The 22,167-nt window shown below is 37.8% G+C and overlaps 1 protein-coding gene across 4 annotated transcripts in view; it reads right to left on the bottom strand.

Annotated features, from left to right (window-relative positions):
- The window catches only part of MGAT5 (alpha-1,6-mannosylglycoprotein 6-beta-N-acetylglucosaminyltransferase), a 137,337-nt gene that overhangs the window by 9,915 nt on the left and 105,255 nt on the right, over positions 1-22,167 (bottom strand). For all 4 annotated transcript variants that reach the window (XM_075512574.1, XM_075512575.1, XM_075512576.1 and 1 more), the window contains exons 12-15: positions 15,802-15,951; positions 7,972-8,118; positions 4,147-4,263; positions 3,246-3,320 (exon numbers count right to left, since the gene is read on the bottom strand). In XM_075512574.1, coding sequence (XP_075368689.1) covers positions 3,246-3,320; positions 4,147-4,263; positions 7,972-8,118; positions 15,802-15,951 — 489 coding nt within the window. The remainder of the gene's footprint in view (positions 1-3,245; positions 3,321-4,146; positions 4,264-7,971; positions 8,119-15,801; positions 15,952-22,167) is intronic.

Genomic DNA, 22,167 nt, shown 5'->3' with positions numbered 1-22,167 from the left:
AACAGGTCCCAAACTGTGACCCAAAGCTTAGAAAGGCTGAACTACTTGAAATTTTAATGAAGCTAAGACCCTAAATCATTTACCAGTTCTCAGTATCAGTTTGGTGGGTTTCTTCTCTGTTTAGATTTCCCCTGCTGAAGGAGAAAGTTTTCATACTCCCAGGTCTAACCATAAATTTAGTATTATACAGTCATGAATCACACAATATCCTGAGTTGGAAGGGACCCAGGAAGATCATAGAGTCCAACTCCTGACTCCACACAGGGTAACCTAAAAGCTAAACCATGTATCTAAGAGTCTTCTCCAAATGCTTCTTGAACACTGACAGGCTTGGGGCCATGACCACTTCCCTGGGGAGCTTGTTCCAGTGCTTGACCACCCTCTCGGTGAAGATCTTCCCAATATCCATTCTGAACTTCCCCTGATGCAGCTCTAAGACATTCCCTCATGCCATATTTGGAAAAACTGAGTAATTTTAGAGCATATTTATGGCGGAATAATTTTAACAGCATCTAAAAAAGCAGGTTAAACATAGATGGTTGGAGGTACTTTTTAATTAGGTTGTTTCAAAAATGTCATTTTGCTATTTGGACTTAAGTGCCCTGCTTATTCTGTCCTTTTATAAATCAATATTTAAAATACTAGATGCAGGAGGAGATCTATATAGGTTCAAAATCCAATCCAATACTGTAATTATACAATACTGTAATATATACTAATGTAATATATACAATATAATGCTGTAATATTGGCTTGGGTTCACAGCTAGTGCAGGCAGAAGACAAAGTTTTTCAAAGACAGGGAATCACTTGTGAGGCTTCACCGTTTGCTGGGGGCTTAGCTTTTAACAACTCTTAGTTGAAAATTCTTCCCAAAAACTGGGCACAGCCTCCCATTTCTGGTCCATAGCTTGGTGGGAAGCCTTCCTCAGCTTATGCCACCTTGAAGCATGTCTCAGAGTACATCACCTTCACAGACACCAGCATGCAGGGCTGTGTTTCAGTTTGCTGTCTCTCGCTAGTTTTTCTGTCAACCACTAAAAGTGACGTAAATTTGGTCTCTTTACCCTAGTCTATCTTGCCCCACAACCCTACACGCATAAGGGTAAAATAGAGAAAAGATGTTACGTAAAACAGAAGGTTAAGCTTCACCAGAGACTGTGTTTATGTTTGTTTAGCTATAACCACAATTCCAAGGTGAGACAGGCTTAGCCCTGCTGTCAAAGGAGTTGTCCTCCTCCCTCTGGCTTTTCCTGCTCTTGGCTGAATGTTCTCACCCCACTCCCTTCGCCAAGCTCTGGTGCTCAGCTGATCCTCTGCTGAGCCAAGTCAGTTTGCTAACCTAGTAGAGTCCTGCCAAAACCATTTTCTGCCGGGTTACCAAGTACTCCACTTGACCACATCTTTCAAAGTCAGCATGTCTGTTCCATCAGCCCAGCCCACCTCATCCAACAGCTCCCAAGTTTGCAACAGGGAATCCCACAGCTGCTTCAGCTGCAGTTGCCTGGCTGCTCCTTTGATGGCAGTGCCAATTTAAGCAGTCCCACCCTTTGGTTCCCACCCTACACTGCCGCTTTGCAGAGCTGACACAACTGTTTGTGCAGCCACAGAGCAACCAGGATCAAGGCATGGATTAAGCAGATGGCACAAATCAGATGCACCTAACAACCACACTGGGCCGCTGGCAGGGGCAGTGCACTGGCAGGAAAGAGTAGCTTGGAGTGAAAGCTGGTTTAATCCATCTGAAGGTGGCACTGCTAAACGTGAAACCACAGCTCACAGTAGTTCTCTTACTTCAGACTCTAAAGACATTCAGCCCAACTGTCGGATCTGAAGATTCAGGTTTCTTGTAAACCTTTCTTGTGAACACTGTCCTCCCTCCTGCTCCTGAGCCAAGGCACCAAAAGGGGAACTCCGGACAACTCCTTTAAATCCTACAGTTTCATTGTCCCATAGGGTGACTGTGTGTGAGTGTATCTGGCCCCATCCTCTTCACATTCAAACATGCCCTGAAGACCATGCTCTCATGGTCAATGCACCCCACAGCCTCTGAACCAGATCAACTCCATGCATCTTCGTTCCTGTTCCAAGCTTGTGCAGCTTTCTCTGTTCTGTTCTGCCTGCCTCCCACCACAAACTCTTCAAAATAAGGTCTCAACCTTTATTTGTGCTTCATCTGACATGTTAATCAAGCACAGTGCTAAGCACATGCAGCTAATAATTATGCTTGAGCATCCTGGGGGCTATGAAATAATAATGGCTTTTGACAATTAGTCAAAGCAATGAATGAAATTACAATGCTGTATTTATTTCTGAGAAGCACTCAGTAGAAGCCAGGGCTTAGCCCTTCCAGGAGGTCCAGAGGGAAAAGACAGTTTTGGCCCACAGATGCTCTCTCTAGATTGTCTCTTTTTCTCCCTTACACTGAGCTCCATTTCCTCCTGTATTGACAAAAACTCTCAATTACAGCTAACTCAGGTAAAGGAATCAAAAGAAGCAGAGATACTTTTACAGGCTATGTCATCAATACAGCAGCAAAAAGCTTGAAGTGTTTACTGGCAGAAAACTGGAAATAGCTATGTTAACTACACTTCTGATCCAAAGCTGTGTTATTCTTTATTACTGTCCTCTTTCAGAAATGCAGGTACAGGAGCATGTGCAGTGCTTCTGAAAGAAATCCTGGAAGTTAATTGGCGTTAACAGAGATGTAGGTTATTCCTATCTCTCTTCTGCAGCAGCCAGAACAAAAGGCAGAGCTGGCCATTGCAACAGATCTGGCCTTGGGCGGAAGTCCAAGCAAACATACAGTTTCTAGAAATCAGGATCTCATGTAAATCTCTGCAGTTTATTACTCCAACTCAATACCTTCTGCTGCTCTCAGCTGGCAGTAATACATGGGGACCAAAAGTCCTTTAAGTAACTGGTTTCCAAACCATTTAAAGCTTTATCGATTGAAACTAAATACTTGAAAAATCCACCCAGAGGCTTTAGCCTAAGTGCGCTACCACAAAAGTATCTCTATATTTACGTGATACTTCATGATCCAAAGATTTTTTGTGTGTACACAGTTAAAGAAGTCACATATATACTGAAAAACTACTTCGCCTTTCTGCTTTGATGTAATACCAAGGACTGCCCAGCTACTATTTCTTCCTGAACAGCAACAACACTGAGAAGCTTTAAAATGGAGAGTCTCCTCCCTTTTCAACATAAAACAAGAGAGCCATCCACAATAAAAGTTCATACCTGTCTTTCAATAAACGCATTCATCCTCTGAAGCATTCCCTCACATGTAAATTCATAGGGCAAATAAGGGTCAATCTGTGGAAACATAGTATGTTAAGGTTAGAAGGTTTTTTGTTTAAAGGAACTTTGTGGTGCACTGTGTGGTAGCAGCTTGTATTCCAAATACTACGTTATAGCTTAAGTACCAACAATAAATGCAAATAAACTCATTAACAAATCACAATTTCACAAAACCATCAGCAGTATAGGCTGATTTTTGCTGCTTTGTAATGGCAATAAAAGTTGCTCAGTGATTATCTTTAAGGAAACTCAGGGTATACTGCAAAGTAATAGATATAAAGCAAGCCTGAGACCCTATGGGATTCCAGAGCTCCTGTTTTAACTAAGTTTCAGTTCTGCAGTTGAAGTGAAGAAGAAAACATTATGACAAAAAAGAATGTGATACCTTTGAAACTTACTTCAAACTTCCCCCCTCCGAAATGCCCTCATTACAATTCCATGCTGTAAGTGCACAAGCACTTCAGTGGCGGTTATGTCAAGGCTACAAAATCAGTCAACAGAATTGAGCATGTATTTGGACAGCCCGTAATGCTCTAAGAATCAACAAGGAAACTTCCTCACTGAATGCACAGAAAATACAGATTGCTGTATAATTTACATAGGAAATTCACATTTCTATACAAATTCACTCATGCTAATTTTTTTCAGGTAAAAACCTGACATACCCAGTACTAAAACATGATGATCAGATACCACAGAGATGTAATGACAATTTTTTTTTCCCAATATCCTGTCAAAGTGCAGCACTCTGCTTTAATTAGACTAACATTAGGAAGCACTCTACCTGCAGTACACAATACACCCTCAAGCGTTGATGACAAATTGAGGATACATTTCTCACCTTTTGATTCAAAATTGATTTCACAGCCTTCTCAACTTCAGAAAGATCATTGATGTCTACAGTCCAGACATGGGGCTTCCCAATGTAAACTTCAGCATAGGGATGCTGAGATGTCAACTGAAAGGAAGAAATTATATTGGTAAAAATTAATGTGTCAACATATCCTTCCCTCTCACTCTCGGCATCAGACTTTTTGGATGAAATGCACTAAGGTATCGCAAGAATTCAGCTAGAATCTAACAGTCAGCGTCATTCCTTCTGAGTTATCTTTCAGATTTTCCGTGTTTAAATTTAGAGAGTGAATTTAGTTGGAAAACTGAAAATCAGATAATAATGCAGATCACAAGTAACATTTGTGCACCTCTCATTTGTGGCTTTGATCCTCGTAATGACTTACATCACAGAAGACTTGATGCTTACTGAAATTACTTTTAAAATGTGACCCTGCTTCTCCACAACTCATTCACAGAGCAGCCCTGCGTTTTCACAACTCGTAATAGCTACCAGTCCCGGTGAGACCTGCATGACTGGCTTCAAGAGATGTCATCCTGGCCCTGTCTCACCTTCAGACAACATCCTCGGTCTCTCTCTCTCTCCTTCAAATTTCAAACATTTCCAACCTTCTGTGAGTATTAGTGAATAAAGAATCATTTCTATCACTTAGATGAATTCTGACTCTCATTGCTGATAGTACAAGAGTGATTTGACCTCAATAAGAGCGTTAACTGGTATTTTGCTCACCACTTTGTCAGAAAACAAATTCAATAAATACCCAAGAGGATAACTAAGAAAAATTATATTAGAGATTACTTTCTTTCAGAACTAGCAGGATGGCACTAAAAGTAATTTTTGTGACAGGCTGCACAGTAGTGAGAGGAACATGTAAACGAACACATAGAGAGGAAGCAAAAGATGCAGAAGAGAAGGGAGTGTTTCACAATGGCCTCAGAAGAAAATTGCTTTTTAAATAAATACAAAAAAAGCCCTACAGGATAGATTATTCATAGACAATTTTATACAGCTGCCTCTTTATGCATGATACAAAGAATAATCTAGTCAGCACGAAAGGTCTGAAGCAGGAAACGGTATCTGTTGGAAAGAACCTTCTCCTGCACTGAGCATATGCCATATTTGCTTTCTTCCTCAAGTGAATGCAAGAAACCACTTACAATTTTTGCCTATTGCATTTCGCTTGTGGACAAGAGAAGTCAGTCTTATAGTTACATATGGGATCAGCTAGCATAAATCTGTGCTCTGAGACCAGTGCTCCAGGGGACTCTGTGCAGGCTCCCACCTTCGGTTGCAGGGCAGCCTGGTGTTGAGGGCTCGTGGACTGGCTGCAAGACTGCAGCTGCTGGGCCAGTAACTCAGAATGCTTCTGCACGCCGACAGCTTCTGTCGCTGCCTACATTCACCTGCAACACACTGCACTGTGCTCCCATTGGTATATTTTAAATTCCTCCAAAAAGTCCAATCCTTCTCAAAGACTGATATATTCTAACCTTTTTTCAATAGTATTTCTACTGCCACTAAAACTATATGTATTTAAAAATCTGGGTTACCAAGACCGAGTTCCCAGGGCACTTATGTCTGGACTTCAGATGGCAGAAGCTACATTCCTATTGCTTTCAGTAACAACAAAAAACCTTCTATTGCACCTTTAAAAATATGACCATAAACCAGTGTTTTAAATTCCACAAAGCTTTAGGAATTATGCCTTAGACCACTCTTTCTCTACCATCTCAGGCAGACAGATGGCAACATTAAAGCCAGATCTGATCTGGAAGATGAACAGCTAAACTTCTCAGACTAGTAGCTGTTTTAAGTATTAAGAGTAACTAGCAACGTATTTTTATTTCACCAGTCATTCTACATCTATACTCTCAAAAATATTAAGATTATTTCTTAATACTGAAATGCTTTAATTAGCCGAGACTTAATGTTTTAGATATTCAGGAGATACATCCTCTGTATATAATTACAATCTATAAGAACTTTTATAAATGGATTTGGAATTAATTTCTAATTTCAGGTCTTTTTTTTTTTCTTCCTAAAAGCAGAAAATGAAAGAAACCACACCCACCAACTACACATTTCAACTACATTTAGCGTGCAATGTTTTCTTTCTTTGGGGGGCCAGGGAGAGGCGTGTGGAATGGAGATGAAATATTGGTACAAATACTGGTAACAAAACAAGCTGCTTGAAGGTGATTTTTTTTTTTTATTTCTGACTCTTTCCCCCAGCAAAATCATGTCCCAAGACAAAACAATTGCTGATCTAAAATGAAAATTGTCATTTCCAGATTTTGCACAGAGTCTTCCCTACAGGACCCCATCTTGGGGGTAGAGGGGAAACAGTTAACTCCCCCCCAATAAATTCTATCTAGAATAAGAGAGAAATAGTGACTTGCAATGGTTACTTTACCAAAGTACTAAACACAGACTTCATCTCCAAATTGGTCTACGGATAATCAATTCGCAGAGCTACACAAGCTTTTTTTGTTCTCCTTTAACACTTGAAAAAACTGAGAGAAGGATTTAAGGACTTTCTTAATCCCAAAGAACCAGCATATGGATTACTGGCAATCGGATCTAAATGCAGTTGTAAAAACCAGTTAGAGAAAAGGTTACTTTTAGGACAGGTCAGCAGACCATGTGAACGTAGAAATATTCGTGATGAATGTTCATTATATTATTTTGTACTAAAGCAGTCAATAGGGATTATTTTTCTGTGCAATTCAGGTGCACAGCATTTCTGTTAGTGCTGACACATGCCAGTGGGATTTAGCACTGCATTCCAAGCACTAAAATTCCTATTAGAGACTTAAGTGGGTCCAGATTATTTACTGAGTCTGATCAGTTATAGTGTCTGAGAACAGAAAAACTGGAAATGAGACGAATAGTTGAGTGACCCACAGAAGGAAAGCTTTGAAACGTGCCAAGCCCAAGGAGAAAATTTAAACAGACTTTTTTTTCCTTATTGCTATCTCCTTTGTTAGCAATGCAAGCTGTGAGAAGGGGTGAGTTTGAGCTCATGTCCTGTACAAGCTTACCAGACAGCTCTCCCTTCAGATGAGTATGTAAAAGAAATACATATATACACCTAAGAACAAGCCATGGTCACAGGCAAAAGTGCTTATGTCAGAAATGGCTACATGACTGTTAAATGCTTGCAAGTGGTATAGGCTGAATTTTACCTACACTGAAGAAGAAAAATATTCCAAAGTCAGTGCCAGGATGAGGGGCTAGTTTACTTAGCCTCATTTTTCTCTTACTAGAGTCTAAACACACTGGCTGTTTTGCAAGCTGGAGGTTTGGTTTTCCTGTTCTCTTAAGGAGTCAGTTCTCCAAATGTCTTCAGTGTTTAACCACAAACACTGTGGGCTGTGACCATTAATACCTTAGCTCAACAGTGCCTTGAGCAGGTCTTTTCTGGAGAAAAAAAAAAATATCCCAAACACACACAACAACCCACAAAAGGCATTTTTATAGGTGTTTACTTAAACACCTATTTACTTCCTGCACAGTACACAGTAATGTTTGTTTCTTCAACAAAAGAAAATCGCTTTCAAATGACACATCATGTGTCAGATGACATGATCTGTTCTTGTATAAGAATGTATAAAATATAAATACATAATAGCAAGACATATAAATGTCTTGTATAAAAATGACTGATAACCCCATCAATAGCTAAAGAAAACGACAGTTGCATACTTTTGCAATAAACTGTGAACATTTATGCAATTTTTCCTATATTAAGTTACGAAAAAGAAATCCACAATCATTTTCAACAAAGAAATTACCAAGATTGATAAAGCTTACCTCTCGGAGTGTAGGTTTGCCTTTGAAAAATTCTGTGTTTTTGCTACTTTTTGGCGGGTTAAATCTTAAATTTAGAAAAGCACATCCATTAGCAATAGCCTCTAAAGGAGCCGGCCCTTCATATGGAAATCCAAGACCAACGAACAGCTGAAAAACAGAAAACAAGGACTATCTTAATTTTTGTTCTTTACAAAAATTGAAAGCTAAGAGCTAACTTAAAATAAACAATAATGCGTTCTAAATGCACCAGCCTAAAAAAATGTAATGTTAAGAAGAAAACTGGAGAAATTCAGCAGCTCACCCCCTCCTACCCAGGCTGTAACAGAATGTCTTGTAAAACACATTTGACAATAATCTTCTGTAATGAGCTGAGGTGGTTTTTCATGGAGCTGAGGCAACAACGGACTCTTTCAGTTATTTTTTTGGGAAAAAAAAAAAAAAAAGTCATTCGGTGGTTTGATTGTGTTGAAATGAAACTGCTGGGGCTCTCTTGCAGGTACAGGTTTTACTGCAGCAACCTCACGGAACAGCTACGCTACTGTTTTCCCCCTCTCTCCCACGTCAGCTAACCTGCTGGTTTTGCCAATATGAACACGCTGCTGGCAAACTGATTAAGTTTTCTAATTAAAACGGTAGATGGCAGCAAACATCAGCTGAAGACACTGTACCTAGGCAGCAAGAGCTTTGCATAGGATTAAGAGGGTTCAACGCCTCCAAGGTAAATTGAAGGAGGAAAAATGCATCACAAAGCTATTCTTACATCAGCTGAGATTACAGGTGCTCTAGAAAAGGCCGTGCTTTTCTCCAATGTAAAGAAATTTAATATTTTTTCAGAGTTGTCTGGCTTTTATTTGGATCTTGACCCCTCTCCTGGCCCAACATAATTAAAAACTCTGAATTAAATATAGGATTCTTTATCTTTATTTGAAAGTCTGTGTATAATGGGAGAATTACAAACTCTGATTCGTAACAGCAGTTTCTCAGCACTGCTGAATGACTTAACATGCATGTACATATAGCTACTGCTTTTTTCAAGAAAATAAAGAGCAATCTTCATAACTGTCAGGATCATGTATTCAGGACGTACGTATTCAAAGACATCAAATTATACGATTCTGCACTAAATTTTCTGCAACATGGAAGTGAATCCTAGTAACAGAAGATTCAAAACTGAAGGCCCTTTCTAGGAGCTGATCTTAACATTGATGCATTAAAGCTGTAGTCAGTATTGTCGTGCACAGGCACTGCAGCATCAATCCTCTCCGACCCATGGCAACAACAGTATAAATTCTGAGTTGGCTCATTTTAAAAAGAAAGTTAACACTTCTCAGCATAGTTGAGGACATACAATTTTCACTGCATGGAGCTGAATATTGTTATTTCAGTTTTCAATTTTCAGGTTAAAAAAAGTCACCTACTTGCAAAAAGTTTCTCAGCTATCTTGCAGATTTAAATCTTACAGGAAACTCTCCAGTGGCTGATATAAAAACAGATCTGGTAGACTATCTCCACTAAAGCTAGATTATCTAAATTTGGTTTTTATATATGGCATAAGATAGATTTCCTTTCAGTCAGAAAAAATACATACTAAATTTCACCTCAAAAGAGGCTTAATTTAAAGAAAGGTAATCTCTTGAAAATAATGAATTACGGACACGAAACCATTTCATGCAATTTGCACACATAATGTTATTTATTTAAACTACTCCTTAGTTCAGGCAGAAAACCAGCTGAGAACCAGCAATTAAAACCATCTGAAGTATCAATTCTCCTATGATCCTGTGTTTGTCTGTTATGTAGAGAATGCTGGTTTGTTTGCTTCGTTTTTCACTTTTTTAATAAACTGCTGCTGTGCACTGCTGAACAGTTCTGTGTCTGACTGGTCCGTTTATTTAGGAGGAAGCTCCATGGGGAAAGAAACATGGTTTTATGTTTTGACAGCACAGAGCACACTGTCAACACTTAATCTATAATAAATAGCCTACCACCTGTTTCGCATCCATTTTCCAGCCTTACGTCTAAGCAACATCATACCTTTGAAGAAAAAAAGATGCATCTGATCGCTAGAACGGTGCACGTGTGTGTGCTGCCTGTTGGCCCAAGGTTCCAGCCTGGCTCACAGCTGCCTGCAGCCCCCCCCCCGCTCCTTCTTTCAACCCTCCAAAATCTTCTATCCCTCTCCACCACGTCGTCTTCATCAAATCGGCTGAAATGCCCAAACTGCATCTAGACCCTGCTCCTGAAAATTGCCCTTTATTAACGTTCCTTGGTTAGGGAGCTAGTATGTTTGTATGGGATAAAGAGCAAAACTGAGGAATATCTTAATTGCCTCCAGAAAGTCACATCCACTATCATTCAAAAAGCAAGCATTAGAGAACACAGGATATTTCTGTAACTCATTCTTATGATGCTCTAATTTGCTAATCCTTTGAATTACATGCAGCTTGTTATTTCCAGAAAGGCTAAAACAATCTGTCAAGGTACGTCCTAAAAGTATTAACAAATGCTGCAAGTCACTACTTGAAAAAGAAGGAAGGGAAAAAAAAAGCAGAAATAACAGACAACAATTTTCAGGTACCAGTGAAGCAAGCATCCATCCTCAGTACAGTTGAGGCTGTGTGGAAGACAAGGCTATCTCCCACAAAACGGTAAAGCTTTAGAACACTGTTTTGGGATATAAATGTACACTGTTGCCTCCACCACACGAGGTGCTGACTATGGCTTTTAGGGTACTCTCTTACTGGATGCTATGTCTGGTAACATGGTCCACCATGGAGAGGCACCTTCACCCTATGGCTGAAGATCTATAATGCAAAACTCTAAATTTGGTTGATTAGTGCTTGAAATAATGTCATTTTCTGTATGTGAGCATTCTTCTCACCTTTCAAATGTTTTTGAAAGACAGAACCATTATTTTTCATACGGTGCTTTAAGTGGGCACATGCCACAGTAGGCTCTGTATGCTAATGCCCCATATAACAAGATGATTGCCAGGAGGCATTTACAGTATAAAAGTATATCTAAAGAAGATAACAGCAAATAAATACAGATGTAAAATTATCATGGTAACAGTGGTGTGTTTTTTTTTAAAAACCATTTCCTTGTTTGCAAGGTCTGCTACCAAGGTGTGTCTGTGCCTGTACACGAACCTCTGCATGAACCAAAAAAGGGAGTTTGTATCTGCAATCTCACTTGCCCAACTTGAGTAAAGCGGGTGTTGAAACCCTTAAGCAGGAATACTTTGGTTTTCCTAAGAAAGGCTCCTCAGGAACCTTTTCTGCCTTTGCAGTGAACTGAACCCTTGGTTTGGAATTTCAGGCTTTTTATTTGGCCACCCAGCATCAGACCAGCCAAGATGCCATTCTTTTCTGATTATAATGTAAGCAGTCCTTTCATGGTGTAGTAGCTAAGTGGAAACTTCTCTGAGATGAAAAGTGCTTCACAACCACTCTCATGAAAAAAGTGTGTTTTTCTTTTATTTTTTGGAAACCACTGATTTTCAGTTGACACTAAGCAATTTATTTGTGGAGTTTACAGCACCAGATCGGACTATTATTTAAATGAGTACTTGAGCAAACAGTCTTTCTAAATTACAGCCAAAAGTATAAAATAAGGAGTGAATGCTTTACTTCACTGACTGTAATTCTGACTAGTTGAATATTTAAGAGAAAAAATTCATATTCCAGAGACTAAATGCTATAGTTCCATAAATAGGAGTGTTTATCTTCTCCTCTCCCCTTTCTAACATTACTTCACTTTATCTAATTTATTCTGTTGTGTTGGTAGGTTTATCACCACTTTTGTATGCCTCCTTACCGAACTTATATATTCTCTTCTGAACTACAGAAACTGTAGCAAAGGCTGTTGTTAACTATCTTGATATATTTTTCTCATGAATATAAAATACTTTTCTAGAAAAGTCAATCCTTTTGTGATTGAAACAACTTTAGAATAGAATCACTAGTTAAATGTCTTTTCCACTGCTTTTGTGAAGCGTGTGGAAGTAAAAAAACTGTATTACTTCATAAAAGGCAATATGAAAAAAAAAAAAAAGGTTGTTTCCCTAATTCTGCTCATCCGACATTGCAATGGGATTTTTCCCAAACTGTCTAAACAGGGTGTTGCTCCTACTTTTATTAATCACCATTCAGAAATTGTAAATGCCACTTAGTAAAAGAATTTGGATTCCCTCAAAAATTCACAGTGACCCAAAGTAAAAAGTTGCATCTGAAACTTTCAAAGGAGAAATATTTCTCAAGAATTCAGTACTGGTTCTTCCACGAGAGTCTGGTCCAACTCCTCCAGCTGCCCACTTGGCAAGAAGCCATGTAAGTTGGCAGGAAGGCTGCCAGCTCGCCTACCCTATTTTCCTCTGACGTGATGAATGGCTTTACATCTTCTCATTAGGAACTGTTGACATGTCTCGTTTTTGTCATGCACTACACAGCTGAACTAGCCATGATGAATCTCAAACAGCCCCCTCCTGCTTGGAAAATGCACTTATTCTGAAATGTGTTGCTTTATAATACACTAGAATGAAATGGCAGCTGCATGCTTTTGAGAATAACTGTGCCCTATACCAACTAGTGCAGAGAGACCGAATACATTTTGGGAATGCAAAGCTCTGATCAAGAATCATGACTGAGCCATCACCTATCAGTATTTTGCTGTCTAAGGGCAAAATGAAGCAGTGCAACATAAACTGACACTTCTGACTACACTGAACTGTGTGATTAGTTAAATTATTATTTAGCTCTGACTTTCTGAGAACTAGATTATTTGTCAGCTGACCTAACAAAAACTTGCTAACACAATGTTGAAATCACAAGCAATGAAAGACAATCTGTGCCCTTGGGGCTGAAAACATCTGTTTAGAAAAAGAAAAATCTGAAAGTTTCCGGAAGCTTAAAGACGAAGTTTGTTGCTTGGAGACAGCAACCAGCAGGCCTAGATGGTTCAAGTGAGCATTGTACCCACAGATGTTACCATGCCTGAGTTACGGCTCCAATTATTCACATTCTTTCAGCACACCAATTGTCTAGTGACAAAACCCCATAACTAAATTCATTATGGGGCTCTGGTCACGTTGATTAGCAATTAAAAGTGATTAAAGTGATTACGATTAAAAAAGTGTCCTTGAACATCACTGGATGCATGTGCACACATACACGAGGCTCCTCAGGGCACAAAGCTCCCATTTAAGTCAGTTTGATTTTTGTGAAAAACCTGCACTTATTTCAGCAATTCAATCCATGATCCATTTCATATAAACACAATTGACCCACACACGCAGCAGATGGCCAGTAGAGACAGGTGAGTGGTGTTTTATGCTAAGCTATGTTAAAGTATTGTCTCTTAAAAGATATCAAAATCTGAAACTGTGAATGTACGGGCAACAAGAAGACTTGGAGCAAGTATGTCTGTTGATCAACACTGAGAGGCAACCATATGCTAAGACAGAACAGCCAGTGTACCTATGAGATACTAAACATCAGCTGGCAAAAAAAAAACAACCCAAAAATCCGCCTCCAACTGAAAAAGTCCAAACAAATTAGATGGTAAATCCCAGTTTCCACTTTCAATCTCAGGATGCTGCTGTTTTACTTTTTCTGTTAAACTTGATATATTGGAACAAGTAAGTATTAGACAGGAATAATAACCGAAATTCATGATACAGTAAGCCATATTTCATTTCATTTTGTTGCAACATCAGAAGTACAATGCACTCCCATTTGCCTGACAATAGTAAGTATTAGGAGAAGTGGATGGACTCTTAACTGCTTATCATCAGGTCAAAGTTTTGTTAGCCTGTAAATAATGTCCTTAAAAGGAAAACAGTTTTTGTCATTTGCAAATATGCTAACAAAAGTTCAGAAAAGCCATGTGAAAATACTGTTTGCAGACTTAAAAAAAATAGTTTATTAAGAAAGACTGTATCAAAAAGATAACGTGATAAAAACACTGGCTTCCTGATACAGGGTTCTGAAACACACTGATGTGTTTCTCAGTGCCATCTACTAAGAAATGCAGCAAATCCTCAAAGGATTTTCCCCAATGTTAGGAAGGAAACAAAACCCCCCCAAAACCCAATGCACAACAATAGTACAGAAAATCATTAAAATCTAAAATGCTTGTAGGACTCTAAAAACAGTACAGCGTAGATCCATGTTTTTCACAAAAATACAACTTGTATTTTTGTGAACTTACTGATCTCAGGAGTACTTCACAATCACAAGATAGTATCTTCCATTTGATATTGCAATTACTAGTCAAAAACTGAGTGAAACTAGTCTGGCTACTTCCTGTGTCACAAAAACCAAATAACCGCACTGTGCTGAGTTGCATAGTATGTACGTATCAACTTGAGTTTGTCCTAAATGGAACATGTCCTTACATTGCATCTTAGAGCACAGCAAATATAACCAATAACGACTAGATGAGCTTTCTACTTAATATTGAAAATCAAATACTGTAATACATGTAAGATGGCTGACAAAGAATTAGAGGAAGACTTACTCAAACATAACTATTATGAACTGTACTTTGTAAATTATAAGGACTTCAGTAATTCTATAGGAAGTCCATTAGCTTATTTTACTATTGCAGTGAATAGAACGCCTTTTTTTTTTTTTTTTTTTCAGAAATAAGTCACTGTTTGTGCTTGGGGTTATTACAACGTCAATATCCTTCCCACGTTAGTACTATGATTAACACAGTGATTTCATACTCCACACAGGCAAAAGCTGTGTAATCTCAGTATTATCTATGACGAAAGTAAATGTTGACTTTTTAATCTGCAACATTGTGTGTATCTGTACGCATCAAGTACATACACACAGTGGTTGCCTTTAAAAAGTCATAATTTGCCAACAGCTGTCACACAGAGATGTCAAATTACCATCATTTTCCCAAATATTTCAAAAAGGAGATCTCCACAGTCGTGTGGGAAGACTGGGAGGTGCTTGCTTTTTTCTTTTCTTTTTTTAATAGCTTCTTCTGTAGAAGTGCACAGCAAGAAACTATCAACAATGGGGAGTAAGTGGTGCAGTTCTACACATTTTGCTCATTTTAAACACACAAACCACTTCTTTCACCAACTGAAAGTTAAACATCCTATTTAAATGTAATCCACTAAAGTGTTTTAATGTTGTAAAGTGCCACAAAGATTATGGAAATGGCACAGAAAACCCCACAAAGCATTCCACCTATGGGGACAGAAGTTTATTTATTTCAATGTATATACTGTCCCTTATCTTGAGTTCCCTTGACTATGGGGCCATGGGGAAAGCACACCACAAAAAGCACACTCTTTTGCTCGCTCTCTCTGCACAACTGAAGCAGAGGAAGGAACTGAATGACGAATGAAATGCTTGCCTTTCTTATTTTCTCCCCCAGAGAGTAGGGTCACTCTAGGTTAAAGTCATTGGTAGGGCAGAGCAAGTATGCCTACTGTACAGCTTTCAGATATTATCTTTCATATCAGTGATGTAAAACAAAGCACATTCTCAGCTGATTATGTCCTTGAGCTGTATCACATTTAAGAAAATGAAAAATGCATTTATCCATGTTTCTCAAGCTGGTTGTTAAATGTGTCTGTGACTGTAGGTTGTTGCCCAAGTTTCTAATATTAGCTGTCAATCCACAAAACATGGACATGATGAAAAAGGTATTCTTAGCACACAGAAGACAACTTAAGCTCCTTTACATTTGGTCATTTATTTTTCCAATGCTTTTAAATTAAGAGCTCATTCGTAGGAGGTAAAATGCAAGCACTTCAGATAGTGTCTATCTGTAGCTATTTCTGCCACTACTCCCTCTTGACAAACTTACTTTGGTTTCTCTCAGCAGAAACTGCAAATCCCGCCCACTGAGTATACCATGGTTTTTTACATAGCCGGGAATATAAATAGTGCTTGTCCCATGAACAGTTCCATGGACTTCCATATAGGTGTGGATGATGTCCAGATAAGCCTTCTTATCCTGTAATAGCAACAATAAAATATTTTCAGTCTTTAGACATTTCAAGCAGTAGTGTTCAATCAGAGCTGTTTTTTATCTCCTGTACCACAAAAGCCAGAAAGAGAAGTTCACTCATTCTTATATGATTTCTATAATATTTGATCTTTCATTACATTATTAGTTTTGTTTTCTACTAGACTGGAAGAAAACTGCAGCTTTTTTATTCATAGTATAGGTATAAATAAATCAATACCAAGGTCCTATTAATTTCTAATTGGACAAAAACCAGGTCATTATCAGATAACTGTAATCTCAGCATGCCTAAACAATACTTGGCCTAAAATACTAAAAACAAATATTTTGAAATATCAAATTTTCGCTGTTTTTGTCAGAGATGCAAAATAATTAGTTATTGTTTATCTCCTTTGTGAAAAAAAAAAAAAAAAAAAAGGGTGAATCTCACCTTAGTAAGATGCACTCTTGCCAACTGAATACCTGAATACACATCTTTATCTAAATACCTAGTATCTGAGCCCCATGAGATACCAACAAATATTCCACTTACCTAAAGTTTTAAAGGCATTTTGGAAAAGACTCAGAGAAGAGTAATGGCTTTAGTGTTGCATTAAAAAAAAATAAAAATAGTACACCATCCTAGTTTGCAAACAAGAATTACTTTAATTTTCAACGCCATATGTTTTTTGAGTTTTAAAGACTACTAGCATTCCAAAAGCAATTAGCTGTAGACTGTATTTACAGCCAGTATACAGCACAGATCAGAGAGACTTTCCCTCAATATTTGCACATAGCCTTAGTAATAGCTCTAAAATCAGGCAACAAGTTTCTGTACTTCTTGGCAGCAAGAGAGTTTTTAAGAATTCTACTTTCACTCACCATTTTTGTCATGTAAATTCTGTACACTGTTCCTCCACAGCCCTGTGTGAAAGGTGGCCAACAATTTTACTGAAGTTCATTCAAAGGGCAAGTAAGACTGGTGAAAATCCTCTTTTCAATCTTGGAGGAGCACTAAGGTATCAGGCCCAAGTGAATGAACACTATCACTTCTTAAAAGTTCCTTGCTAAATTAATTGTTGGTATACATTTGAATACACAGGGTATTTAAAGTCACATAACAACTGGCTTCTAGCTTTAGCTTGCTCTACTGGTGATACTGTTTGTGATGAAGTAGATTGCCTGCCTCATTATTAAATCACCCTGTCCTGGTAGCTATGCCAAGCCTCCACCAGTCAGACAATGTCCTGGGCTAAGTATTATATAAACTAGCCAACAAATGGAGACAAATGTGCTTTCTTGTTTGATGTGGTTGCTGTTATTGTTAATTAACACAAATTATTTAAAAAACTAAAAGCGTACTCCATTTTTTATTTGTCCTTTTACTTCAAATTTGAATTACTCTGAAAGAGATGTCCTCCTGTTATTTGTAAAGTAGAAACTGTTGAGAAGCTCATATACTTTTTTAAGAGAAAGTCCACTGTAGAACTTTTTCTTTGCAAATGTGCAGGAGAAATATAAATGGAGTAGACTCATCTTGTTTCCAGAATGCAGCAGTGGTCTGTGGCTAGAGGCACACCTTAATCCTGCCTGCCTGGCTTTCAGTACAAACAGAGCCTATGAGTTAGGCTTTAGTGTTCTGAATGGGACAAGAAGGCAATGAAGCACAGGTACTACTGACATGATTTGCCTACAGTAAGAACACTAACACACTTGCCTTTATTGGCTCATATTACACAAACTGATGACATGAATGTACTCTAACTCAAGAAAAATATGAGAAGCAAGCAGCTAGAAAGAACAAAACCAGGATTACCTAAAATTGCACTTACTTGTTTTAACGATTTCAACGACAATTTTACAAACCTGTTACAGAACATTTAGCTGCTCTAAAATAAAATATTTGACATTAAAATTATTTAGCCTTTACAATCTTTCTAATGGTTCCTGAGCAACTGCATTATTGGTTGTATGACTGTTGAAGATTTTATATAGGTTCAAAAAGCAATTATGGAAGAAAAAGCCATGAATCATTACTAAATAGAGACACACAACTTTTGGCCCAAGTCGTCCATGAACCACTTGCCTCCGGTGGCTGTGAAACATGCCTGATTTCGCATTCTTCCTTACACATTAAGTTTTGGCTATTTTTGGAGCCAGAATACTGCACTAGATAAATCTTTGATCTGATCTGGCCTTGCTGCTATCTTATTATCTTTATTAGCTCATTTTCAAAGATGAATGTAAAATGGACCAAAAGAAACGTAACATTTTCACATCTGTTTATGCGTGATGCCAATAAAAATCTAGTGGGATTCTGAGAAGTATCTGTGAAGTTTGTTGCTTAAAGTTCTGCTGGAAACGCTCTTTGAGACATACAATGGACCTTGAATTTAGCCCAAAGTATTCCCCAAATCATCTTGTTAATAACAAAGTGAATCTTCCTACTATATCCATGTGCTGTCCTTTATATAAATACCAGCACTTGACGACTACAAAACAGGGAATACAGGATTAAGGAATTAAAAAAAGGAGTATTCTAAGATAGGATGAAAGGAACTGGCTTCCACGCTGTATTTACAGTAGTATTTTTGAGGGCAGAGGGAGGGTTTTTACTTAAACCCTTGAAGTTATAAAAACATGTAATAAATATTACTAATAAATTCAAATTAACTAAGCAGACATACAAATTATATTTAAAATTAATATATGACCAACCAATACAATTTAGGAAGACAAAGCAAAAGCAGTGATAAAATCAGCATGTTTTAAGCATCTCTGCAAGTGCAAACAAAACATTACATTAACTATCCATAACCTTAACTGGGAACGTTACTTAACCATATGACTGACTGCTTTCCTGATTCAGAGTCTAAAACCACAGATAAAACATTTAGTATCCCGAACAGCATAAATTCTTCCATCCATAATATTTAGAAAAGTAATGGACTTTTTAAAATGGTGTCGCTGTGTTTCCACCTCCACAAGATAGGGTAACTACTGTAGACTGCGCTACACAGCCTATAGAAATGGTTGTTCCTCACAAAGGAAACTTCATAGATAGATAGGCATAAGTAAAAGGATCAATATGTAAAAATTTTATGAACTAGTTTTCAAACCACAAGGGTAAAAACATGAAAAAACAATACACACAAGCTGGGAAAAATCTTTCATCCCCCAAAGGGCAACCCTCTTTCTTTTAGTCAAGTGAAATTTTTAAAGAACAATTGGAACCAACAGGAGCATCTTCTCTTTTTTCCCTGTACATAAAACAATTGTTCTTAATTTTTCCAAAAGTCTGTCTTTCTGAAGGAAACAAACAAAAAGAGCCCAACCAAAATCTCAGAAAGCACAACCCACGAAACAATCACTCCCTTATTCCCTTATTCACGTTGAGTCAAAAGCTACTGCTTTCATAATCATCTATAAAGCACCATAAAAATACCATCAGCATCTTATACCTTACACAAATCTCACTAACATTTGTCTCCTTTTGCATTTAAGTAGTCCTAAATTTCCACATTCCTTATAGAAAAGTTATTCTGGATCATGAAAGTATATATTGCAATAAGGCACTTCACAAAAATCATCAGGGCACATAATTCAATTCTAAATATTAAAAACAATTAATTAGAAAATGAGAGCGCGTAAATATGGCATTTATAAATAGAAAGGCTACAAGTAAATAAATCAAGAAATGTGATTTGCAAACAAAATATCAACATTCCTTCAATTGTTAATCCAATTCCTGAGTTTGCTTGCTTGGGTGCATATATAAATATTCTTTTATCTTAAATCATTTGACAGTAAACTCCAGATTTTTACTTTCTCCAAAATGAATTCAAAGAGGAAAAGATGACGGGCTGCTGGCTAGTAATGCAAAATCAACATTCTCTGCAGAGTTTGGATCAGACTGCACTATTCACCCATGTCTGCAGCCCATACTGCAAATCTACACTTTGAGCATGGAAGATAACCACATCAAAAAAAAGGCAAATTATTTCTCCTCAGAATCAAAATGGCAGAGTAACGGCGAGTAACAGTCATACAAACCTTTTCTGAAACAATTCTTCATCAGCTAAAATAAACATGCCATTCGGGGAAGTACTTTTTGTTGATCACTGACTGCAGAACTGTTATTACTGTTCATCAATTATTTCCACCTACTTTTAAAAGATAGGCCATCAAAGAAATGAAATGACAACTGCCTGATAAGTCTTTCCCTAAGACAATGTTGACAAGAAGACACAGTCTGAAGGCCTGAAATTTTAAGTTTGGTGGGTGAAAAATTTAAGTGGAAAAGCTACAAAAATACATGGTAGAAACATGATGCATTAAGAACTAAACTCTGCTTTTATTTTTCTTGATGTGGTAGATGGTGGTAATTAACAACACTGCTTTACCTTCAGTTTTTCAGTCCAAGGTTATCACAGTATTTTGCAATTTTAGACCATTCAGATACCCTCACAGAACACCAGAAATTCAGCACTGAATGAAACTAAGCACCACATATGTAGAACTACAGGCCAACTACATTACAGAAGAGCTTGATTCAGAGTCCTTAACTGGTTTATGGGTTGAAAGTTCAAACTGCAAAATGTATGTATAACAGCTCATATACCCAGTGTCTCACTTTCTTACATTGAAAAAGTCAGAACACAATGATTTTATAAAGCTTGGACAAATGTAATGCAGAAAAATAGGTACTGGGAGAGATCTTTGTGTATGTCATAAATGCATACTGTTAACTCTAGCAGTCTTAACATCTGGGTGCCTACTTGCCAAAGTGTCAGGTCCAAGGTAAGCCAAAATCCAGTGTGTATATACAGTGTGACAACTGAGACACAAACATAAGATCGGAAAAATCTCCCTTTTCGAGAAGTGTCACACTCTCAAAGACTTTTCAAGACATCCTTGAACAATGAAAATCCTGTCTACTGGGGAAACTAAAAGACAGTACAAATGCTGGATAATTCAATGTACAACAATATTAAGAGTGATAAACAGATACAGTGGTAAATCACAAAGAATAAATGATGTCTCCTGGAGCTCAGATATGAAACTTTCAAACTGCTAGCCATGGAGTACTTAATGCAGAGTACTGAATTTATAGATGGATCTGGAGAGGATTCAGTGATTCATGATTAGCAAGTGTGAATTCTACACTGAACAGATTATCCGAAACTTAAATAAAGTGTTAATTATATAACCATATAAACCCAACAAAAATACAATAGTCAATTCTTTCTGTAGAAGGAAATCCTCTCTCACCAAATCAGTAGTGTTCTCGAAAGAAGCCAATCAGCATGTAGAAACTCTTTAAAAGTTCTTAAAGGAACAAAGTCTCTTTGGGATAGAAGGGAATCACCCTTGTGAATGAACAATCACCATGCAAAAGAGAATAGAGAAGTAACAAAATGTGCAGTCAATACATACTATTCAGAGTATCAAAACTGAAACTAACTTCAAAATGTTGCAGAAAAACATCACAATACTGAACACTTGGGGTTGTAAAGCTTTTGAAAAAGCCCCCTCAGTAATCCAAGGGACTGAGTGACTACAAAACAGAATGACCGATAAATTCAATATAAGTGATGCATGCGTTGAAAAGCAGTCCTAGCTTCACATACGAATAATGGACCTGAGCTGACCTGCGTCACTCAAGAATGAAGACTTTGCATTATGATAAAATATCATTATGGTCCATGAAAAAAATCAATTCAGTGTTCAGTAGCACTCAGTCCACCCACCAACCAAGTAAATTATAGGAATTATTTGGAAAGGAATAGAGAAATAAAGAGGGTATCATTGAACTGTTCTGTACAAACATAGTTCTCTCCCTCCTCGAACACTGTTGCAGTTCTGGTCCCTTTCCTCAAAAAGAAGCCAAGAACACTGGACGTGCTTCTGAGAGGGGTAAGAAGGATCCAAGCTACAGAACGGTTTCCATTGTTACATACAGAAATCTGTGACGAATTCATTAACAATTCTTCAGCTTGGAAAAGACAACTTGGCAGAATATGAGAGAGGTTTACAAAACCATAATTGGCATAAAGAACATGGACAGTGACTGACTATTCATAATGTTGTGATACAAAGGAAGCCAAACAAAGCTAGGCAAGAGGCAGGTTTAGAAAAACCCCAAAGTTAATGGCTCCTCCAGCAACAGGTCAGAGATTAGTGGGACTCCATGACAGAGAATGTTGTGGATGCAAGAAAGTTTGC

The sequence above is a fragment of the Mycteria americana genome, chromosome 9 (genome assembly GCF_035582795.1).
Source record: "Mycteria americana isolate JAX WOST 10 ecotype Jacksonville Zoo and Gardens chromosome 9, USCA_MyAme_1.0, whole genome shotgun sequence".
NCBI classification, from domain to species: Eukaryota; Metazoa; Chordata; class Aves; order Ciconiiformes; family Ciconiidae; genus Mycteria; species Mycteria americana.
This window is presented reverse-complemented; position numbering and strand designations above follow the sequence as displayed.